Source organism: Pseudophryne corroboree, chromosome 3 (assembly GCF_028390025.1).
Source record: "Pseudophryne corroboree isolate aPseCor3 chromosome 3, aPseCor3.hap2, whole genome shotgun sequence".
In the NCBI taxonomy this organism is placed as follows: domain Eukaryota; kingdom Metazoa; phylum Chordata; class Amphibia; order Anura; family Myobatrachidae; genus Pseudophryne; species Pseudophryne corroboree.
This window is the reverse complement of record NC_086446.1, coordinates 66,958,439-66,981,076: the sequence shown is the minus strand read 5'-3', so window position 1 is coordinate 66,981,076 and position 22,638 is coordinate 66,958,439. Positions and strand designations below refer to the sequence as shown.

The window sequence follows — 22,638 nt, the reverse complement described above, 5'->3', positions numbered from 1 at the left end:
TCGAAGAAAAGGCGTCTTAATTATCCCTTACTTGGACGATCTCCTGATAAGGGCAAAGTCCAGGGAACAGTTGGAGGTCGGAGTAGCACTATCTCGGATACTGTTACAACAGCAGGGGTGGATTCTAAATATTCCAAAATCGCAGCTGATCCCGACAACAAATCTCCTGTGCTTAGGGATGATTCTGGACACAGTCCAGAAAAAGGTGTTTCTCCCGGAAGAGAAAGCCAGGGAGTTATCCGAGCTAGTCAGGAACCTCCTAAAATCAGTGCATCATTGCACAAGGGCCATGGTAAAAAAATGGTGACTTCCTTCGAAGCAATTCCAGTCGGCAGATTTCATGCAAGAACTTTTCAGTGGGATCTGCTGGACAAATGGTCCGGATCGCATCTTCAGATGCATCAGCGGATAACCCTATATCCAAGGACAAGGGTGTCTCTCCTGTGGTGGTTACAGAGTGCTCATCTTCTAGAGGGCCGCAGATTCGGCATTCAGTTTTGGATGTTGGTGACCACGGAGGCCAGCCCGAGAGGCTGGGGAGCAGTCACACAAGGAAAAAATTTCCAGGGAGTGTGATCAAGTCTGGAGATTTTTCTCCACATAAATATAGCTAAGGGTAAATTTATAATGCTCTAAGCTTAGCAAGACCTCTGCTTCAAGGTCAGCCGGTATTGATCCAGTGGGATAAAACATCACGGCAGTCGCCCACGTAAATAGACAGGGCGGCACAAGAAGCAGGAGGGCAGTGGCAAAAACTGCAAGGACTTTTCGCTGGGCGGAAAATCATGTGATAGCACTGTCAGCAGTGTTTCATTCCGGGAATGGAAACTGGGAAGCAGACTTCCTCAGTAGGCACGACCTCCACCCGGCAGAGTGGGAACTTCATGGGGAAGTTTTCCACATAATTGTAAACCGTTGGGAATTACCAAAGGTGGACATGATGGCGTCCCGTCTGAACAAAAAACGGGACAGGTATTGCGCCAGGTTAAGAGACCCTCAGGCAATAGCTGTGGACGTTCTGGTAACACCGTGGGTGTACCAGTCGGTGTATGTGTTCCATCCTCTGCTTTTCATACCTAAGGTACTGAGAATTATAAGACGTAGAGGAGTAAGAACTATACGCATGGCTCCGGATTGGCCAAGAAGGACTTGGTACCCGGAACTTCAAGAGATGCTCACAGAGGACTTATGGCCTCTGCCGCTAAGAAGGGACTTGTTTCAGCAAGTACCATGTCTGTTCCAAGACTTACCGCAGCTGCGTTTGACGGCATGGCGGTGGAACGCCGGATCCTAAGGGAAAAGGCATTCAGGAAGAGGTCATTCCTACCCTGGTCAAAGCCAGAAAGGAGGTGACCGCACAACATTATCACCACATGTGGCGAAAATATGTTGCGTGGTGTGAGGCCAGGAAGGCCCCACGAAGAAATTTCAACTCGGTCGATTCCTGCATTTCTTGCAAACAGGAGTGTCTATGGGCCTCAAATTGGGGTCCATTAAGGTTCAAATTTCGGCCCTGTCGATTTTTCTTCCAGAAAGAATTGGCTTCAGTTCCTGAAGTCCAGAAGTTTGTCAAGGGAGTATTGCATATACAACCCCCTTTTGTGCCTCCAGTGGCACTGTGGGATCTCAACGTAGTTCTGGGATTCCTCAAAACACATTGGTTTAAAACCAGTCAAATCTGTGGATTTGAAGCATCTCACATGAAAAGTGAACATGCTCTTGGACCTGGCCTGGACCAGGCGAGTGTCAAATTGGTGGGTTTTTTTTTTCTCAAAAAAGCCCATATCTGTTTGTCCATTCGGACAGGGCAGAGCTGCGGACTCGTCCCCAGTTCTCTCCCTAAGGTGGTGTCAGTGTTTCACCTGAACCAGCTTATTGTGGTGTCTTGCGCCTACTAGGGACTTGGAGGACTCCAAGTTGCTAGATGTGGTCAGGGCCCTGAAAATATAGGTTCCAGGACGGCTGGAGTCAGGAAAACTGACTTGCTGTTATCCTGTATGCACCCAACAAACTGGGTGCTCTTGCTTTTAAGCAGACTTTTGCTAGTTGGATGTGTAATACAATTCAGCTTGCACATTCTGTGGCAGGCCTGCCACAGCCAAAATATGTAAATGCCCATTCCACAAGGAAGGTGGGCTCATCTTGGGCGGCTGCCCGAGGGGTCTCGGCTTTACAACTTTGCCGAGCGGCTATTTAGTCAGGGGCAAACACGTTTGTAAAATCCTACAAATTTGATACCCTGGCTAAGGAGGACCTGGAGTTCTCTCATTCGGTGCTGCAGAGTCATCCGCACTCTCCCGCCCGTTTGGGAGCTTTGGTATAATCCCCATGGTCCTTTCAGGAACCCCAGCATCCACTAGGACGATAGAGAAAATAAGAATTTACTTACCGATAATTCTATTTCTCGGAGTCCGTAGTGGATGCTGGGCGCCCATCCCAAGTGCGGATTATCTGCATTACTTGTACATAGTTACAAAAATCGGGTTGTTATTGTTGTGAGCCATCTTTTCAGAGGCTCCGCTGTTATCATACTGTTAACTGGGTTCAGATCACAGGTTGTACAGTGTGATTGGTGTGGCTGGTATGAGTCTTACCCGGGATTCATAAATCCTTCCTTATTGTGTACGCTCGTCCGGGCACAGTACCTAACTGAGGCTTGGAGGAGGGTCATAGGGGGAGGAGCCAGTGCACACCACCTGATCCTAAAGCTTTACTTTTTGTGCCCTGTCTCCTGCGGAGCCGCTATTCCCCATGGTCCTTTCAGGAACCCCAGCATCCACTACGGACTCCGAGAAATAGAATTATCGGTAAGTAAATTCTTATTTTCTAAAGCAACGATTTTTTAAATGGTGCTAGAACAATTGGACCGTGGATTAGGTGGGGGTTAACGTTGTGCACAAACGGTATCCTCCGTCTACTGCACTGTCCAATCACTTTAATCTACCACCATACAGACACATTTCTATAATCTACACATATAATACAACTTTAATGGTTGTGTCTGCACATAGCAATTTTTTTTTTTTTTTTAATCAATATACTTTTAGGGACTGTATAAACTATAGAGAGGAAAAAATGAAATCAGAATTTTTGTCTGTTTGTTCAAATATCACGCAAAAACTACTGGATGAATTTGGATTGCGTTTTCATTATTGTAGTTTAGTGACCTAGAAGTTTGTATGATCTCGAGGTAACATCAGGAAGTAGCAATAAAGGAAAAACCAGACGCTTACACTTGGCGCACTGAAAGTTGGTGTTCCGATCATGCTTCTAAGGAACTTGACTCTGACCATGTTATGCAACAGAACCCGACTTAAAGTGACCGCTTTGCAGAGGAACCTACTGTCATACCCCTTTCACACTGCCAATGCCGGATCCCACCCGGGAATTGGAAACGGGTCCTTCCCGGGTGGAATCCGGCATTGGCAGCTTCTGCAGGCTACCCCGACCCGAGAATATGCCGGATGGGTTGTCATAGCAGCGGGGGGCGGAGGCGGCGCTGTGAGATGAGATCATCTCCGCACCGCCTCTCCCTGCTGTAGTAAACGGGTCCCAGGACGCATCGACCCGGGAGCCCGTTTACGCAGCCACTGACCCGGTATTCAACCCGGGTATAACACTGCTTTTTTTCCGGGTTGAATTGCCGGGTCAGGCGACCCACGATTTCGGCTATGCTCATTTCACACCACACGCCGACCCGTGTCGACCCGGCAATATGCCGGGTCGATACCGGGTTATTTGTGTGGTGTGAAAGGGGTATCATTGAGGCAGAGATTCTAACGGAATGTGGCACAGGTGAGTCTCTGTATATACCACGTATAACCCTTATCACCAACAATTTTCCTTTTCAATTCAACCGCCTGCAGTTTCCTGGAAGTGTCTGCTTTGCTATGACGATCAACAAGTTGCAGGGGCAAATGCTCAGAACAGCAGGCGTAGCTCTGAGGACCAGATGCTTCTCCCATGGGCAGCGTTACGTGGCTTGCTCACCAGTTAGTAGCCCTAAGCATCATTTTGTGTTAATCCCTGAAGGAAAAACTCCAAATATTGTTTACAAAGAAATTCTGTGATCACTGTGTACAATATAACATATACATCACAATATTAGATAGCACTACTTTATTTGTAAAATTAGTTCCGCTGAGTAATAACAGAAATCCACGTGAGTGATGTCGTGGGCAAATGCTAGTGTCCAATATAATAATTTCACAGCTTGACCCTTCTACTTATGCCTTTGATTAGGTCTAATTAGACCAGCTTTCTATACACTTCTTACACAAATGTGTTTGGTTACTGATGGCTTACAATGTATTAATCTTTTTGTGATTCTATTATCTTACTCTAGAGAGCACCAACATCACACACAGGGCCGGTTCCAGCGCTGTTTGCGCCCCGGGCGGGAAGTAGGGGGCGTGGTTTCGTGCAGGGGGCGTGGTCAGTTACGCTCCCTGTTCAGAGTAGCGCTGCTGAAACGCTGTGCGGTGCGCGATGACGTCATCGCGCACCGCAAAGCAAAGGTCCTCTCCACGAAGAGAAACTAGACGCGTAGCGTCTAGTTCCCTTCGTGGAGAGGACCTTTGCTGGGCGATGCGCGATGACGTCATCGCGCACCGCACAGTAAAGGTCCTCTCCATGAAGGGAAACTAGACGCTACGCGTCTGGTTCCCTTCGGAGCGGGCAGCGGGTCACAGCGGGCAGCTGGGGGCAGTAGCGGAGGGCAGCTGGGCAGTAGCGGATCTTGCCCTGGTGCGGCGCCCTCCGGATGGCGGCGCCCTGGGCAAAAGTCCTGCTTGCCCGTGGCAAGATCCGCTACTGATCACACAGATATTTCATTTGTGATAAATAACAGTAATAGCCTAATCATTTATGATGAGACTTAAAATGGGTACTGGATGACTTCTTGAATGATATGGCCAGTTCCGATATTTCTCAATCTGGCAATGTCGCAAGCAATGCCATGCTGTCTAATGCAGCATGGCCCAACTACAGTGCCCTCTTAGCCCCAGCCTGATTGACAGGATGAGAGAGTTTGGGGGCGGCAACTGGGTACGTTCCTCAAAACAGAAGCATGGTGGCTCCATTTTGTGGGAGTGCCGAGGTCAGTGTCTTGCGATGCAGATTTACTGACCATGGCCGCCAGCCCGAGACGGGTATCTGAGTAACCTGAAGATTACTCAGATGACCAATGGTCATACAGAGTGATTTGATGGTGCGTGTTGAGATGCAACACGGGTTTACGGAAGCAGTCAGGAAGGGTGGGTATTCATGTGACCGGCGGTCTGCTGACCGACAGTCACATGACCTCCTCCACCATCCCGAAGGCTCACTATCCCGATGGTCGGCATGCCGACCAACAGGGACTATTTCCACTCGTGGGTGTCCACGACACCCATAGAGTGGGAATAGAACCCGTGGCGACCACAGGTCGCCACCGAGCCCGCAGCGTGGCAAGCGCAGCGAGCCCGCAAGGGGCTTGCAGCACTCGCCCCTCCCCGCCGGGATCCCGGCGTCGGTATGCTGTTGGGATCCCGGCGTCGGTAAACTGACCGGCGGTCAGGAGACCGCCGGTCAGCCATACTACACCCGTCAGGAAGTGTCTTTATACACCAGACCCCTCCTGCTGCATTTGCATATGAGCTGTAAAGGGTAGTGCATCGGACCCACCATGTAATAGCCACTACCCAGGGCCGGTGCTAGACCTTGTGGCGCCCAGGGTGAAAGTTTCCTTTGCCCCCCCCCCCCCCGGACAGGTGAAATAGGGATAGTGCGCGCCTCAGGCACACGGCAAAAATAGGCGCATGGCTTCATAGGGAAGGGGCGTGGTCAGTTTTACTTCCTGTAGAGATGTGTCCCCAGTGGCTGTTGTGCCCCCTGCAGCTGTGCCCCCAGTCCTGCGCCCTTAGTAGTTGTGCCCCCATTAGTTTTGCCTCCATTACTGTGCCCACCAGTAGCTGTGCCCCTAGTAAAAAAAATAAAGAATACTCACCAGCCCCGTTCCTGTTTCCCGATCGCTGCTGCCCTCCGTCTCCCGCCGCCGCTCCTCAGATCTATGAGTCTCTCCCATAGGAGCGCACAGACACTAGAGGTCAATTATGACCTCTAGCGTCTATGGCTGTACTAAATTGCCATGCGGTGCGCGATTACATCAGGCGCACCGCGCGGCAGGCACTAGTAGCAGGGAAAGGTCCTCTCCGCGAAGGGAAACTAGACGCTACCAGACCGGCTACCAAAAATAATTGTGCAGTTTTAGAGTAGCTTCAGATCTACTCCTAGCTTGCGAACACTTCAGACTGTTCAGTTCCGGATTTGACGTCACAAACACACCCTGCGTTCGGCCAGCCACGCCTGCATTTTTCGAGCACTCCCTGAAAACGGTCAGTTGACACCCAGAAACGCCCACTTCCTATCAATCACTCTGCGGCTGCCATTGCGACTGAAAAGCTTTGCTTTGTGTAAAAATACTTTGGCCGTTGTGAAAGTACGTTGCGCGTGCGCAATGCGCCGCATACGCGTAAGTGCAGTTTTTTTTGCATCATCGCTGCGCAGCGAACATTTTTAGCTAGCGATCAACTCGGAATGACCCCCAATATGCGAGTGTGATTGCACAGCAGCTGGAGAGCAACAGGCTGCAGACACCAGGCCCCTAATATTTATAATTATGATCAGATGGTGTCTGTGTAATCACAGCTGGGGGAGTGAGATGGCTGTGTCTATAAGAGGACAACTACAAGTCCCATCACAGCAGCTGGAGAGCTACAGGCTGCAGACACCAAGCCCCCAAAGAATGGGAATTTGCTCAACGAGTTACCCGAGCTGCACAGTGGCCACTTTACACTACAGACGGACAAAATAATAGTGATGAGATTACTTCTCTGATGCTTATCATAATTTATTGTATCTTAGGTATAACTTCCGTGATTGAGCTCCCTCTAGTGTCCTTCATCTTACTTCCGCCCTTTGGAACGCACAAACCGGAAGTGCAGTGAAAACAGCTCGGATTGGCTGAGTGCGGTGATCACGTGACGCGCTCGGGAAAGCGTAGTTTCCGGTCTCTCCGCTGGACGGAGAGGGAGAGAAGGTGTTGCGGCTGCAGGTGAGTGCTGGGTGCGGAGCTCATTCATATTTATGAGCGGTAATGAATATTCACAGCGGTGAGAGGGATTGTGGGATGTGTCTGTATCCATGCCACGCCTACTTATTAATCTCCACCGTCCTCCATCTGGACCTGTGGTCTCCCCATACATAGGATTACCATACTGTCCCTTTAAACCGAGTCACACATGGACTACACAGGTTCTGGGGCTGGCTGACATCAAGCCTGCATGTCACCTGGTTGTAACCAGCCACAGACCATGTCTAATCCATGAGTGTCCCGGTTTAAAGGGACAGTATGGTAAGCCTATATATACAGTACATTCCTCTAGTCACCCCCCTCATCCCATAAACGTTTCTGTAATGGGTGCAGTGTACACGGGCCCTTAGGTCAGGGTTGATTCTATATCGGAGTGGGAGAAGGGACCTTCTGACGTACCTGGGGGAGGAGACACGTCACCAGGGGGAGGAGCTACGGCCGAACAGGGTACCCGAAAAGTACCCTCGCGGGCTCGCTTCGCTTGAAACGCTTCGGGCTCGGTGGCTCGCTTCGCTCGCCACCTAATTACTTAAGGTAATAGTTGGTGGCGTGGATAGGAGAGCAACTGTCCCGCTGGCCTAGCTCCCCCCCCTTGTGTCGTGGCTCCTCCCCCTTACGGAAAAGGTCCCTTAGGCCACTTGGATCTAGCATCAACCCTTAGGTCAGGGGCACGTATGCACCGAGACCCACGGCGGGCAAGTGCAGAGATCAGCTGCAGCAGGGGGGGGGGGGGCTGATCACTATTGACAATGATGGGTAGGAAGTTGGGGAAGGGGGGATGCAAAACAAAAAAATACTTTATAGGGGTGTATTCAACAATTTGCGGGCATTTCCGACAGCTTTTTGCCCATTTTCGACAATGCCGATTCCGACTTTTTTAAAGTCGAATCGGCATTGTCGAAAACAGGCCAAAAACCTGTCGGAAATGCCCGCAAACTCAACAAAAAACGTGGAACCGCGGCTAATCTGCCGATCCACGTGTTTTCCGACAAGTCGGAAAACCGACACTGGAATTGAATAGGTTGAATCCAGATTCGACCTTAAAAAGTCGAAAAGTGCCGTTCTACCGACTTGTCGGAAATTCCGACACTAATTGAATAGGTCCCTTAAACTTTATTAAGTAATCAAAAAAAAACCCAGACAATTTCTGAGCAATTTTGTGGGGTGGGGGTGGGGGGGATTGCCCATTGAGTAGATTATACACATTATATACTGGGAGGTGTTTGTTAGATAGACTGTTATAAGGTAGACATCATAGAATTGACAGGGTCAAAAGGTCAACATGGCTGACCATTGTTTTTAGGTTTTTTTTCATGTTTTTATAACTTTTATTATCCATGTCAAACTATTGTCAAACTATTACCTTTAGTAACCTTGTGGCGAGCGGAGCAGAGCAAGAGACCGTGCCCAAAGGGAATGCATTTCAGCAAATTTGGGTGAAATATGTTTAAAAACACAAAATAACACCCAAAAACTTAGACATTTTGTGTCTACTTTTTTCATGTCAACCTGTTGACCCTGTTGACCTTTTGACCCTGTCGACCTTTTGACTGTCTACCCTATGGTGTCTCCCTATTGAATGTCGCCCTTTTAACTGTCTAACATACCTCACCCACAGAGGTAATGTTTCTGCCGTTCTCTCACTTTAATATTGTTTTTCAGGAGATTATTTTATTCCATTCATTCCCGTTCATATACATTCTGTACAGAGAAGATGTATTTATATTTAATGTATTCCCTTGTAGCTTGTTTGCCATTCATTCACCTTCCTATACAATATATTGTTATGAGATGATTGTATTCTCCTTTTATTTTCTGTTATGGAAGTTATATAGATGGGAAGATTTTTTTTTATATATTACAGTATTTGTTTTTTTATTATACATATTGTACAGATAATCCATTTCATTCATTTCCACACATTATGTATACAGGAATGATTATATATCCAATTCTTAACACATTGTGTAGATAGCAGATGGTTTTATATCCCATCATTCATTTTTATACTTAGTTTATAGATATGAACATGATATATTCCATTGATCCACTGTTATACACCTTGGGGGAAATTCAATTGATTATCGTGACCGATCTCCCGTCTAAAGCAATGGGAAATTGCGGGAGCGATATAGAGGACAGGTTTAGCCGCTGAAATGCAGACTCCGGAAGCCATCGCGCCTGAATGGAGCTACAATTGAATAGCTCTGTTAGGGCGCCATCTAGTGGCTGCTGGCGAGATAAAATTTGAATTCCGCCCATTATATTGACAAGAGATGGTTGTATGTTACACTTATCCACTTTAACAATATATTTAATACCATTAGCTCATGTGCATACCTGTTATATTCTAAGGAGACTAGTGAGTTCCTTTCATTGACTTCAGTACATATTTTGTGTAAAGGAGATGATTGTATTTCCCATTCATTCACTATAATGCACGTTACATAGATACAAGAGGATTTGTAACCTATTCCTCTAATTTTTTACACATTTTGCAGATATGGATGATTTTCTTTTTCATTGATTCCAGCATATAGTTGGACATTGGTGTTTATAGTTTACATGCACCCTCGGAAGTAAAGGCTGCGTGTTGTCCTGTCTGTGTGTGAAAGCCAGAATGTGCTGCAGGTGAGTGCTGCTCTGTGATGTTTATTAATGAGCAATCACAAACATATGGAAATATGAGGATTGGTTGTTGAAGGTGATTCATCTGCTTTGTGATAATGTATCAATCTCATTGTCCTCTGTCTTCTTTCTTCTCATTATATATAATTATTTATTATTCCACGATCAGTTCTGTCTTCATTCGCTATACTATATGTAACTTATTACCTTTCCCTTTCATACACATTATATAGAGAGCAAAGTAAGTTGACGCCATTTACTTTATACGTATTATATGGACGGCAGATGAGTTTTCATTAAATTCTTTCATGCACATTTGTTATGTAGGAATATTATAATGCTGCTTAGATCTGAGAGGAGTAGGATTTACCAAGCACAGGTAGGTACTAATATAACAGACCTGACGAAGGAGCAGAATGGTTGGGGGCACAAGCTGAATACAGGGACGAAGGGGGAAAATGGTTGAGGGCACAAGCTGAGATAAAGAAAGAAGGAGAGAAATGGTTGAGGGTACAAGCTGAGATGAGGGATGAAGGAGCAGAATGGTTGTCACAAGCTGAGAGGGACAAAGGAACAGATTGGTTGTCACAAGCTGAGAGGGACAAAGGAACAGAATGGTTGAGGTCACAAGACGAAATCAGGGACCAAGGAGCAGAATGATTGAGGGCACAAGCTGAGATCAGGGACTAAGCAGCAGAATGGTGCGCTTCACAAGCTCAGATCAGAGAAGAAGGAGCAGAATGGTGCGCATCACAAGCTCAGATCAGAGAAGAAGGAGCAGAATGGTGCGCATCACAAGCTCAGATCAGAGAAGAAGGAGCAGAATGGTGCGCATCACAAGCTCAGATCAGAGAAGAAGGAGCAGAATGGTGCGCATCACAAGCTCAGATCAGAGAAGAAGGAGCAGAATGGTGCGCTTCACAAGCTCAGATCAGAGAAGAAGGAGCAGAATGGTGCGCATCACAAGCTCAGATCAGAGAAGAAGGAGCAGAATGGTGCGCATCACAAGCTCAGATCAGAGAAGAAGGAGCAGAATGGTGCGCATCACAAGCTCAGATCAGAGAAGAAGGAGCAGAATGGTGCGCTTCACAAGCTGAGATCAGAGAAGAAGGAGCAGAATGGTGCGCATCACAAGCTCAGATCAGAGAAGAAGGAGCAGAATGGTGCGCATCACAAGCTCAGATCAGAGAAGAAGGAGCAGAATGGTGCGCATCACAAGCTCAGATCAGAGAAGAAGGAGCAGAATGGTGCGCATCACAAGCTCAGATCAGAGAAGAAGGAGCAGAATGGTGCGCATCACAAGCTCAGATCAGAGAAGAAGCAGCAGAATGGTGCGCATCACAAGCTCAGATCAGAGAAGAAGGAGCAGAATGGTGCGCATCACAAGCTCAGATCAGAGAAGAAGGAGCAGAATGGTGCGCATCACAAGCTCAGATCAGAGAAGAAGGAGCAGAATGGTGCGCATCACAAGCTCAGATCAGAGAAGAAGGAGCAGAATGGTGCGCATCACAAGCTCAGATCAGAGAAGAAGGAGCAGAATGGTGCGCATCACAAGCTCAGATCAGAGAAGAAGGAGCAGAATGGTGCGCATCACAAGCTCAGATCAGAGAAGAAGGAGCAGAATGGTGCGCATCACAAGCTCAGATCAGAGAAGAAGGAGCAGAATGGTGCGCATCACAAGCTCAGATCAGAGAAGAAGGAGCAGAATGGTGCGCATCACAAGCTCAGATCAGAGAAGAAGGAGCAGAATGGTGCGCATCACAAGCTCAGATCAGAGAAGAAGGAGCAGAATGGTGCGCATCACAAGTTCAGATCAGAGAAGAAGGAGCAGAATGGTGCGCATCACAAGCTCAGATCAGAGAAGAAGGAGCAGAATGGTGCGCATCACAAGCTCAGATTAGAGAAGAAGGAGCAGAATGGTGCGCATCACAAGCTCAGATCAGAGAAGAAGGAGCAGAATGGTGCGCATCACAAGCTCAGATCAGAGAAGAAGGAGCAGAATGGTTAAGGGCACAAACTGAGATCAGGGATGAAGTAGAATGGTTGAGACTACAAGCTGAGATCAGGGATGAAGTAGCAGAACGGTTCACATCACAAACTGAGATTAGGGACTAAATAGCAGAATGGTTGAGGGCACAAGCTGAGATCAGGGACAAAGAAGCAGAATGGTGCGCTTCACAAGCACAGATCAGTGAAAAAGGAACAGAATTGTTGAGGGCTCAAACCGAGATCAGGGATGAAGTGAAATGGTTGGGGGCACAAGCTGATATTGGGGAGGAAAGAGCAGAATAGCTGAGTTCATGAGCTGAGATAAAGTTTGGAGAGAAAAGAACTGTTAAAGTCAAGAGCATAATAGTTGAGGTCATGGAGATGGCAGAATGGTGGAGATGTTTGTATTCATTCACTATCTTAGACATTATATATAGATCAGAGTTTCCCAAACTCTGCCATTACAATAAGGTTTTAAGAATATCACCTGTGCTCAAGCCCACATATCCTTAAAACCTATACAGTAATGGTGGAGTTTGGGAAACTCTGATATAGACGATAGATAATTGTGTCCCATTCCTTCACTCTAATATACGTTATATAGACAAGAGATGATTGTATTCCATTCATTCACTAGTTTACAGATTATATGAGGATGGTTCAAGAAGTAAGGTAACAAGATCTCTCTTGTATGTAATGTTCTCTAATCCATTCTAATTTCCCGCCAGGCCAGAACAGGGAGACCACTGCTTCCCCTGACGGCCATTAGACTGCACCTCATACCAGTTATACTGTCCCATCATCAGTTGTAAGATGGACGGGCTGGTGGAAACATGGTCAAACATTGGGGTGCATAGTGTTATTGGATTTAAGCATCTAAAGGGCACATCAGCAGGTGAAATTCATCGCCAGCTTGTTGGGATGTACAGTGATAAAGTCACGTCACGGAAACAGGTTTGGGTTTGGTGCACTGCCTTTGATAGCGGCAGGTCTGACGTCCAGGATGAGCAGTGATTCAGCCGGTCAAGCACATCCACCACAGATGATGATTTGTGACGAATTGAAGGTCTTATTCCGGAGGACTGACACATCAGAGTTAGAGATATTGCTGATCAAATGAACATCTCCGTGAAGGTCAGCAAACTGTCATGTACTGGCTTCAAGCTGCCTTGGTGTACCATTGGTTAGACAAGTATGGGGGACTATGTGGCAAAATAATCTGTACAAAGGTCATACTATTAATTCTACATATTTGTACAAGTTGAATACATTTACGCAATGAGAGGTCTTGCTACCTTATTTGTTGAACCACCGTCATATATATATATATATATATATTTGATAGGTGATTGTATCTCACTCATTCAGTGTCATACGCATAAAAATCTCAAGAAATTTCACATGATCATCTCTCCAATGTGTGTGAGTGTGACTGGATAAATTATAAAACCATCACACACTTCTGTATAATGTGTGTATAAAATAAATGAGACAAACAAAATATAGACAAAAGAGGATTATATATACAATGCAATCACGTTTATGCTTGCTATATAGACACAAGATGATGGTGTATCATTTATTCACATCCTTTCTTAATTCTCTTTCTTGCAGCATGTAACAAAATAGAGGCACACTGGGGATGGAGAAGGTCGCAGATTACATGACTGAAAGCATAATAAATCTCACCCTGGAGATTATCTACCTGCTGACTAGGCAGGTGAGGCTGGGAGTGTCACAGTGACATCACTCATATCTCTATAACTAACACAGGGACCTGACTGGGGAGGTGAGGGAGTCTGGGAGTGTCACAGTGACATCACTCTCATCTCTATTACTAACACATGGACCTGACTGGGAAGGTGAGGGAGTCTGGGAGTGTCACAGTGGCATCACTCTTATCTCTATTACTAACACATGGACCTGACTGGGAAGGTGAGGGAGTCTGGGAGTGTCACAGTGGCATCACTCTTATCTCTATTACTAACACAGGGACCTGACTAGGCAGGTGAGAGAGTCTGGGAGTGTCACAGTGACATCACTCATATCTCTATAACTAACACATGGACCTGACTGGGGAGGTGAGGGAGTGGGAGTGTCACAGTGACATCACTCTTATCTCTATTACTAACACATGGACCTGACTGGGAAGGTGAGGGAGTCTGGGAGTGTCACAGTGGCATCACTCTTATCTCTATTACTAACACAGGGACCTGACTGGGGAGGTGAGGGAGTTTGGGAGTGTCACAGTGACATCACTCTTATATGTATTACTAACACAGGGACCCGACTGGGGAGGCGAGGGAGTCTGGGAGTGTCACAGTGATATCACTCCTTTCTCTATTACTAAAACAGGGACATGGCTGGGGAGGTGAGGTAGTCTGGGAGCGTCACCGTGACGTCACTCTTATCTCTTTTACTAGCACATGGACCTGACTGGGGAGGTGAGGGAGTCTGGGAGTGTAATAGTGACATCACTCTTATCTCTATTACTAACATAGGGGCCCGACTGGTGAGGTGAGGGAGTCTGGGAGTGTCACAATGGCATCACTCCTATCTCTATTACTAACACAGGGACCTGACTGGGGAGGTGAGGGAGTCTGGGAGGGTCGCAGTGACATCACTTTTATGTCTATTACTAACACAGGGACCCGACTGTGGAGGTGAGGGAGTGTCACAGTGACATAATTCCTGTCTCTATTACTAACACAAGGACCTGACTGGGAAGGTGAGGCAGTCTGGGAGTGTCACAGCGTTGTCACTCTTATCTCTATTACTAACACAGGGACCTGACTGGAGAGGTGAGGGAGTCTGGGTGTGTCACAGTGATATTACTCTTTTTTTCTATTACTAAAACAGGGTCATGACCGGGGAGGTGAGGGAGTCTGGGAGAGTCACAGTGATATCACTCTTATCTCTATTACTAGCATATGGAACTAACTGGGGAGGTGAGGGAGTCTGGGAGTGTCATAGTGACATCACTCTTATCTCTATTACTAACATAGGGACCTGACTGGGGAGGTGAGTGGGTCTGGTAGTGTCACAGTGACATCACTCATCTCTATTACTGACACAGGGACCTGACTGGGGAGGTGAGGGAGTCTGGCAATGTGACAGTTATTTCACTTGTGTTTTTTTTTTTTTTAGAAAAAATTCAGTTGACTGGAAAGGTTAAAAGTCTGTAAAATATTTAGTAGTATTCATTCTAGCACCCTGCACCTAATCTGTGAGGAGGGCATATTTTAATTTTGAAGGGCAAAAGTTTAGACATAATGTATTGATACAGCTACTCCGTAGCGGATCTTGCCACGGGCAAGCAGGACTTTTGCCCGGGGTGCCGCCTTCCGGAGGGCGCCGCACTATGGCAAGATCCGCTGCTGCTGTGTTTCCCCCCCCCGCGGCCCGCTGTGAAGGGAAACTAGACGCTACGCGTCTAATTTCCCTTCCTGGAGAGGACCTTCACTGTAATGATGTGCGGTGCGTGTTGACGTCATCGCGCACCGCACAGTAAAGGTCCTCTCCACGAGGGGAACTAGACGCTTAGCGTCTAGTTTACCTTCGTGGAGCGGACCTTTGCTGTGCGGTGCGCGATGACGTCATCGCGCACCGCACATCCTACAACAGTACAGGGGGCGTAACTGACCACGCCCCTATATGAAGCCACACCCCCTAATGCCGCCCAGGTCGCCAGAAGCCCCGGAACCGGCCCTGCAGCTACTGTGGCTGTAGCAGTACATCATGTATAAAAATGTTCCCTTAAAAATTTAAATATGCTGTCCTCACAGGTTAGGTTGCTAGATTGAACACTAGTTTATTTAAATTTATTACTGCTTTTGTAAATACACAGGATTACACAGTCGTAAAGAAGACGTCTGGTGAATGTGTGACACCTAGGAGTCATCCCTGTGTGTCAGGAGGACTGAACAGGATCCAGAGCCCCATCATAGTGTCTTCACCCCACTCACTGATACATAAGAGAGACAATGACCAGAAGATCCTGGAACTCAGCAACAAGATCATTCAGCTGCTGACTGGAGAGGTGACTGCTGGGAATGGGACATTGTACAGTAACACCAGGGGATGTGTCTGGGTGATGAATTTATCATTGTGTCTGGTTCCTATAAGGTGTCAACATGTCTGTTTCTCCATGTAGAAGTGCCAGCATATCAAACATCACAAGGATCTGTGCAAAGAATTAACAATGGACAATCACCAGAGCCTTAGTTCTTTGAAACTAAACAAGGACAGGAATCAGATGGCAAAGAGATTGTTGAATATCACCCTGGAGATCATCTACCTGCTGACTGGGGAGGTGAGGGAGTCTGGGAGTGTCACAGTGACTACTCTTATCTCTATTACTAACACAGGGACCTGACTGGGGAGGTGAGGGGTCTGGGAGTGTCACAGTGACATTACTCTTATCTCTATTACTAACACTGGGACCTGACTGGGGAGGTGAGGGAGTCTGGGTGTGTGACAGTGACATCACTCTTCTCTCTATTACTAACACAGGGACCTGACTGGGGAGGTGAGGGAGTCTGGAAGTGTCACAGTGACATCACTCATCTCTATTACTAACACAGGGACCTGACTGGGGAGGTGAGGGGTCTGGGAGTGTCACAGTGACATTACTCTTATCTCTATTACTAACACTGGGACCTGACTAGGGAGGTGAGGGAGTCTGGGCGTGTGACAGTGACATCACTCTTATATCTATTACTAACACAGGGACCTGACTGGGGAGGTGAGGGAGTCTGGGAGTGTCAAGGTGACATCACTCATCTCTATTACTAACACAAGGACCTGACTGGGGAGGTAGGTGTTCTGGGAATGTCACAGTTACATCACTATTATCTATCAATAAAACAGGAACCTGGGGGACGTGGCTTAGCTGGCGAGCTGTGTGGACGTGCTTTGGATGAGCTCCGGCTTCTACTCCCCTATAGTGTGCCTTATAGCTTGTCCCTGAATTATTTTAATACCCCCGTGGAACTCCCCTGCCTTCTACCGCTCCCTAGCGCTAGTGGACCTGAGTCACAGAGCCGGGGAGTGGGTTTACCCGCTCCTGCAGGTTATGGCCTCCCCGCTCACGCCAGGCCGGGACCTCGATTCCCCCCCCCCCCCTTCCCCTCATCGCCTTACCCAGAGTAGACTGCGGCGGGGTGCCCCCCCCCCCCCCCCCTGCCCCTTTCCTCCGACTATAAGCTGGTTCTCACCGGGTCTCTGCTACATCCTACGTCTTTCACTATTTCTTATGGTATATGTCAGGGATGCCCCCTCTCTCCACTCCTTTTCGCTCTCATTATTGAGCCTATGGCTGCTAGAATCCGTGCTAATTCGGTTGGCACCACGGAACATAAGCTGGCACTGTACTCCGATGATGTTTTATTAGCTCTCACTAATCCCCTCTCCTCGCTCCCACCCACTTTAGCTGAATTAGATTTATATAGCCACTTCTCTGGTTACAAGATTAATTTAGATAAGACGGAAGTTCTTGATTTTTTTTATATCACAAATGGACAAGTCGTCCTTAGAACACCTTTTCCCATTCAACTGCCGTTTAGAGAAGATAAAATTTCTGGGAGTTTTTATAACCAAAAGATACCATCAGCTTTTCCAGGCCAACTTCCCCCGCCTTCTTTCCCAGATTAAGTTAGGTTGATGGGACCAGCACTCTAGATCTATCTCCTGGATAGGCTGCATTATAGCTATAAAAATAACTGTTCTCCCTAAACTCCTTTATCTTTTTCAAACCCTCCCTATCTATATCCCCCATATGTTTTCAAGTTTCTTCAATTTCAGACTTCAAAGTGTATTTGGGCAGGCAAAAGGCCACGGGTTCGTCTACGTACCCTTCAAATGCCAACTCGGGGAGGGGGTCTGGGTACTCCCAATTTCAAGCATTATTACCTCTCTGCGCAGCTCACTCAGTGTATTTCATGGAATCATTTTAATACCTCCATAGTGTGCATTCGCCTTGAGGCTGAGTCTCTGGGATTGCTTTCCCCAGCTTCCCTTCTTTGGATTCCTCGAGTCCGCCGCCCAAAGAAGGTCCACGATCATCTCATTGTTTCCCATTCTTTATCGGTCTGGGAATCGTCCATTCGTAAGTTTGGCCTGTCTCCACCGCCTGTCCCGGTTATCCCCCTGTTCAGTTCTGGGGATTTCCCACCCGGTCTGGTCCCTCTGGCGTTTTTGCCATGGCTAAAAGGTGGTGTCATATTTCTCAATGATATATCTCATGATCACACATTACCCCTTTTCTCCAACATCCAATCTAAATTTGATATCCCCTCAAGAAATTTTTTCCAATATCTACAGCTATGTAATTTTCATAGTACCACCAAGCACCGTCTTATCTCCCGCCCCCTAATATCTTTTGAGTCGCTTTCCCTCTTACAGTCCTCCACATCTGGCCTGATTTCTTCCTTGTACTCAGAACTGTTATTTTCTTCAATGTCCACACGTGACCCTTTTGAGCTGGCTTTGGAACGGGATTTGGGTGAGTCTTTGGATCCCGAAGATTGGGATGAAATTAGAGGGGGAACAGTGTCTAGCTCAATGTGTGTTAGAATAAAAGAAAACATCTATAAAATTCTTTATAGATGGTATTTGGTTACCTCCAGAATAGTTAGGATATTTCCAGAGGTCTCCAATCAGTGCTGGCGAGATTGTGGGTTGGAAGGCTCATTTCTTCACATTTGGTGGAGCTGCCCCAAGCTTTCTGGCTTTTGGTCGGATATTAGGAACCTCATCTTCTCACTTTTTCAACTCTCACTTCCCCTAAATCCTACGTTTTTTCTCCTACCATTGCCCTTCCCAGAAGCAGCTACCTGTCAGCTGTCAGCTGATTGGAAACAGCCCCTCCCACCCACTCTCACCTCCGTTATCACCAGGGTCTGGACATTTAATCGCATGGAGTTTATAACTAGTGTCATTAAACATTCTTCTAAATCTTTTCACAAAACCTGGGCCCCCTGGCTATCCTTCTTTAAAGCTAGTTTTCCTTTCACGTAAATTTCTCCCTTTTCTTTTTTTCCCTCAAATATTCTCTGTCTCTATTTGTTTTTGTTTTTTTTTCTTCCTTTTCTGGTTCTAGCCACGCCATTTACTTTTCTGTCTTTCTCTAACGTCCTAGTGGATGCTGGGGACTCCGTAAGGACCATGGGGAATAGACGGGCTCCAAAGGAGACATGGGCACTTTAGGAAAGAATTTAGATTCTGGTGTGCTCTGGCTCCTCCCTCTATGTCCCTCCTCCAGACCTCAGTTTGAGAATGTGCCCGGACGAGCTCCTGAGCTTGCTGTGAGAAAGTATTTTCTTAGGTTTTTTATTTTCAGGGAGCTCTGCTGGCAATAGACTCCCTGCATTGTGGGACAGAGGGGAGAGAAGCAGCCCTACTCTCTGAAGCTAGGTCCTGCTTCTTAGGCTACTGGACACCATTAGCTCCAGAGGGATCGTACACAGGATCTCACCCTCGTCGTCCGATCCCAGAGCCGCGCCGCCGTCCCCCTCGCAGAGCCGGAAGACAGAAGCTGGGTGAGTATGAGAAGCAAGAAGACTTCGAAATCGGCGGCAGAAGACTCCGTTCTTCACTGAGGTAACGCACAGCACTGCAGCTGTGCGCCATTGCTCCCACACACCTCACATACTCCGGTCACTGTAAGGGTGCAGGGCGCAGGGGGGGGTGCCCTGGGCAGCATATGGACCTCGTTTGGCAAAAGTACACATATATACAGTTGGGCACTGTATATATGTATGAGCCCCCGCCAAAAGAAAATGTATATTTAAGCGGGTCAGTAGCCCGCCGTCGAGGGGGCGGGGCTACTTCCTCAGCACTCACCAGCGCCATTTTTTCTCCACAGCTCCGCTGAGAGGAAGATCCCCAGGCTCTTCCCTGCAGATACACGGTAGAAGAGGGTAAAAAGAGAGGGGGGGGGCACATAATTAGGCGCAAAAATCTATATAAACAGCAGCTACTGGGTTAATATTAAGTTACTGTGTTATTCCTGGGTTTATAGCGCTGGGGGGTGTGCTGGCATACTCTCTCTCCGTCTCTCCAAAAGGCCTTGTGGGGGAATTGTCTTCAGATAAGCATTCCCTGAGTGTGTGGTGTGTTGGTACGTGTGTGTCGACATGTCTGAGGTAAAAGGCTCCCCTAAGGAGGAGATGGAGCAAATGTGTGTGTGAGGGGTGTCTCCGTCGACAACGCCGACACCTGTTTGGATATGTAAAATTAAGTGCTAAGGTAAATTTATTGCACAAAAGATTAGAGAACAGACAGGGAATCTACCCAGGTCTGTCCCTATGTCGCAGAGTCCGTCAGAGTCTCTCAATGCTCACTATCCAAAATAATAGACACTGATATCGACACGGAGTCTGACTCCAGTGTCAACTACGATAATGCAAAGTTACAGCCAAAATCGCAGGAAAGTATTCAATATAGGATTATTGTAATAAAAAATGTTTTGCATATCACTGATGACTCATCTGTTCCTGACACAAGGGTACACATGTTTAAGGGGAAGAAAGCTGAGGTAAATTTCCCTCCTCTCATGAAGAAAAAGAGCGGGAATCTCCAGACAAGAGACTGCAGTTTCCCACAAAGAATTCTCAGGGAGTATCCTTTCCCTACTAGGGCCAGGATGCGATGGGAATCTTCCCCTAGGGTGTCACGTTTGCCCAAAAGGTAGCGCTGACTTAACAGCTATCCTCAGGGATCCTGCAGATAGCATGCACAGATACCTTATCAGCAGAGATTGAGACCCTAGTATGTATATATATATATATATATATATATGTGTATATATATATATATAGATATAAAAGATGCTGTCTTAGATATATATATATATAAAACATACCCAAAGAGACATTAGTCTACTGGGTTCTAGAGTCGACGCTATGTCGATTTCTGCTTGACGTGTCCTGTGGAACATGCAATGGACAGGTGATGCCGACTTCAGAGGCATATGGAAGGTTTACCGTACAAGGCTGAGGATTGTGTGGAGAAGGGATCTCGGACCTGGTCTCCACAGCTATAGCTGGTAATTCTGATCTTTTGCCTTATATTCCAGCACAGCCTAGGAAAGCACAACATTATCAAATGCAGTCCTTTCGATCACAAAGAAACAAGAAGGTGCGTCCTTTCTTGCCAGAGGCAGGGCAGAGGAAAGAAGCTGCACAACACAGCTAGTTCCCAGGAACAGAAGTCCTCCCCGGCCTCTACAAAATCCACTGCATGTTGCTGGGGCTCCACAGGCGGAGCTAGGCCCGGTGGGGGCACGTCTTCGAAATTTCAGCCACAAGTGGGTTCACTCCCTGTTGGATCCCTGGGCAATAGATATTGTGTCTCAGGGATACAAGCTGGACTTCGAGGAGATGCTCCCTCACCGACGGCCCTGCCAGCTTCCCCCCACGAGAGGGAAATAGCGTTAACTGCAATTCACAAATTGTATCTTCAACAGGTGGTGGTCAAGGTTCCCCTCCTTCAACAAGGAGGGGGTTATTATTCGACCATGTTGTAGTCCCGAAACCGGACGGTTCGGTCAGACCCATATTGAATTTAAAATCCCTGAACATATACCTGAAAAGGTTCAAGTTCAAGATGGAATCGCTGAGAGCGGTCGTCGCAAGCCTGGAAGGGAGGAATTTTATGGTGTCTCTGGACATAAAGGATGCATACCTTCATGTCCCCATTTATCCACCTCATCAGGCGTACCTCAGATTTGTGGTACAGGATTGTCATTACCAATTTCAGACGTTGCCGTTTGGTCTCTCCACGGCACAGAGAATATATACCAAGGTAATGGCGGAAATGATGGTACTCCTGCGGAAGCAAGGGGTCGCAATTATCCCATACTTGGACGATCTCCTCATAAAAGCGTGATCAAGAGAGCTGTTGCTGATCAGCGTAGCACTTTCTCTGGAAGTGTAACGAGAACACGGCTGGATTCTAAATATTCCAAAGTCGCAGTTGGTTCCTACGGCTCGTCTGCCTTTCCTAGGCATGATTCTAGACACAGACCAGAAAAGGGTTTATCTCCCGATAGAGAGAACTCAGGAGCTCATGACACTGGTCAGGAACCTATTAAAACCAAAACAGGTGTCAGTGCATCACTGCACTCGAGTCCTGGGAAGGATGGTGGCATCATACGAGGCCATTCCCTTCGGAAGGTTCCATGCGAGGACCTTTCAATGGGATTTACTGGACAAGTGGTACGGATCACATCTTCAGATGCATCGGTTAATCACCCTATCCCCCAGGGCCAGGGTGTCTCTCCTGTGGTGGCTGCAGAGTGCTCACCTTCCCGAGGGCCGCAGATTTGGCATTCAGGACTGGGTCCTGGTGACCACGGATACAAGCCTCCGAGGGTGGGTAGCAGTCACCCAGGGAAGAAATTTCCAAGGTCTGTGGTCAAGTCAGGAGACTTGCCTTCACATCAACATCCTGGAACTAAGGGCCGTATGCAACGCCCTACGTCAAGCGGAGACCCTGCTTCGCGACCAACCGGTTCTGATTCAGTCAGACACCATCAGCGCAGTGGCTCATGTAAACCGACGAGGCGGCACAAGGAGCAGGGTAGCGATGGCGGAAGCCACCAGAATTTTTCGCTGGGCGGAAAATCACGTAAGCGCACTGTCAGCAGTGTTAATCCAGCGAGTGGACAACTGGGAAGCAGACTTCCTCAGCAGACACGACCTCCACCCGGGAGAGTGGGGACTTCATCAGGAAGTCTTCACACAGACTGCAAGTCGGTGGGTACTGCCACAGGTAGACGTGATGGCATCCCGCCTCAACAAAAAACTACAGAGGTATTGCACCAGGTCAAGAGACCCTCAGGCGATAGCTGTAGACACCCTGGTGACACCGTGGGTGTTCCAGTCGGT

General features: G+C 47.5%; 1 protein-coding gene across 1 annotated transcript in view; it reads left to right on the top strand.

Annotated features, from left to right (window-relative positions):
- Positions 1-22,638, top strand: part of LOC135057166 (uncharacterized) — a 264,057-nt gene that overhangs the window by 228,389 nt on the left and 13,030 nt on the right. The window contains exons 13-16 of the mRNA XM_063963065.1: positions 10,444-11,763; positions 13,375-13,469; positions 15,597-15,788; positions 15,903-16,061. Of these exons, the coding sequence (XP_063819135.1) occupies positions 10,444-11,763; positions 13,375-13,469; positions 15,597-15,788; positions 15,903-16,061 (1,766 nt within the window). The remainder of the gene's footprint in view (positions 1-10,443; positions 11,764-13,374; positions 13,470-15,596; positions 15,789-15,902; positions 16,062-22,638) is intronic.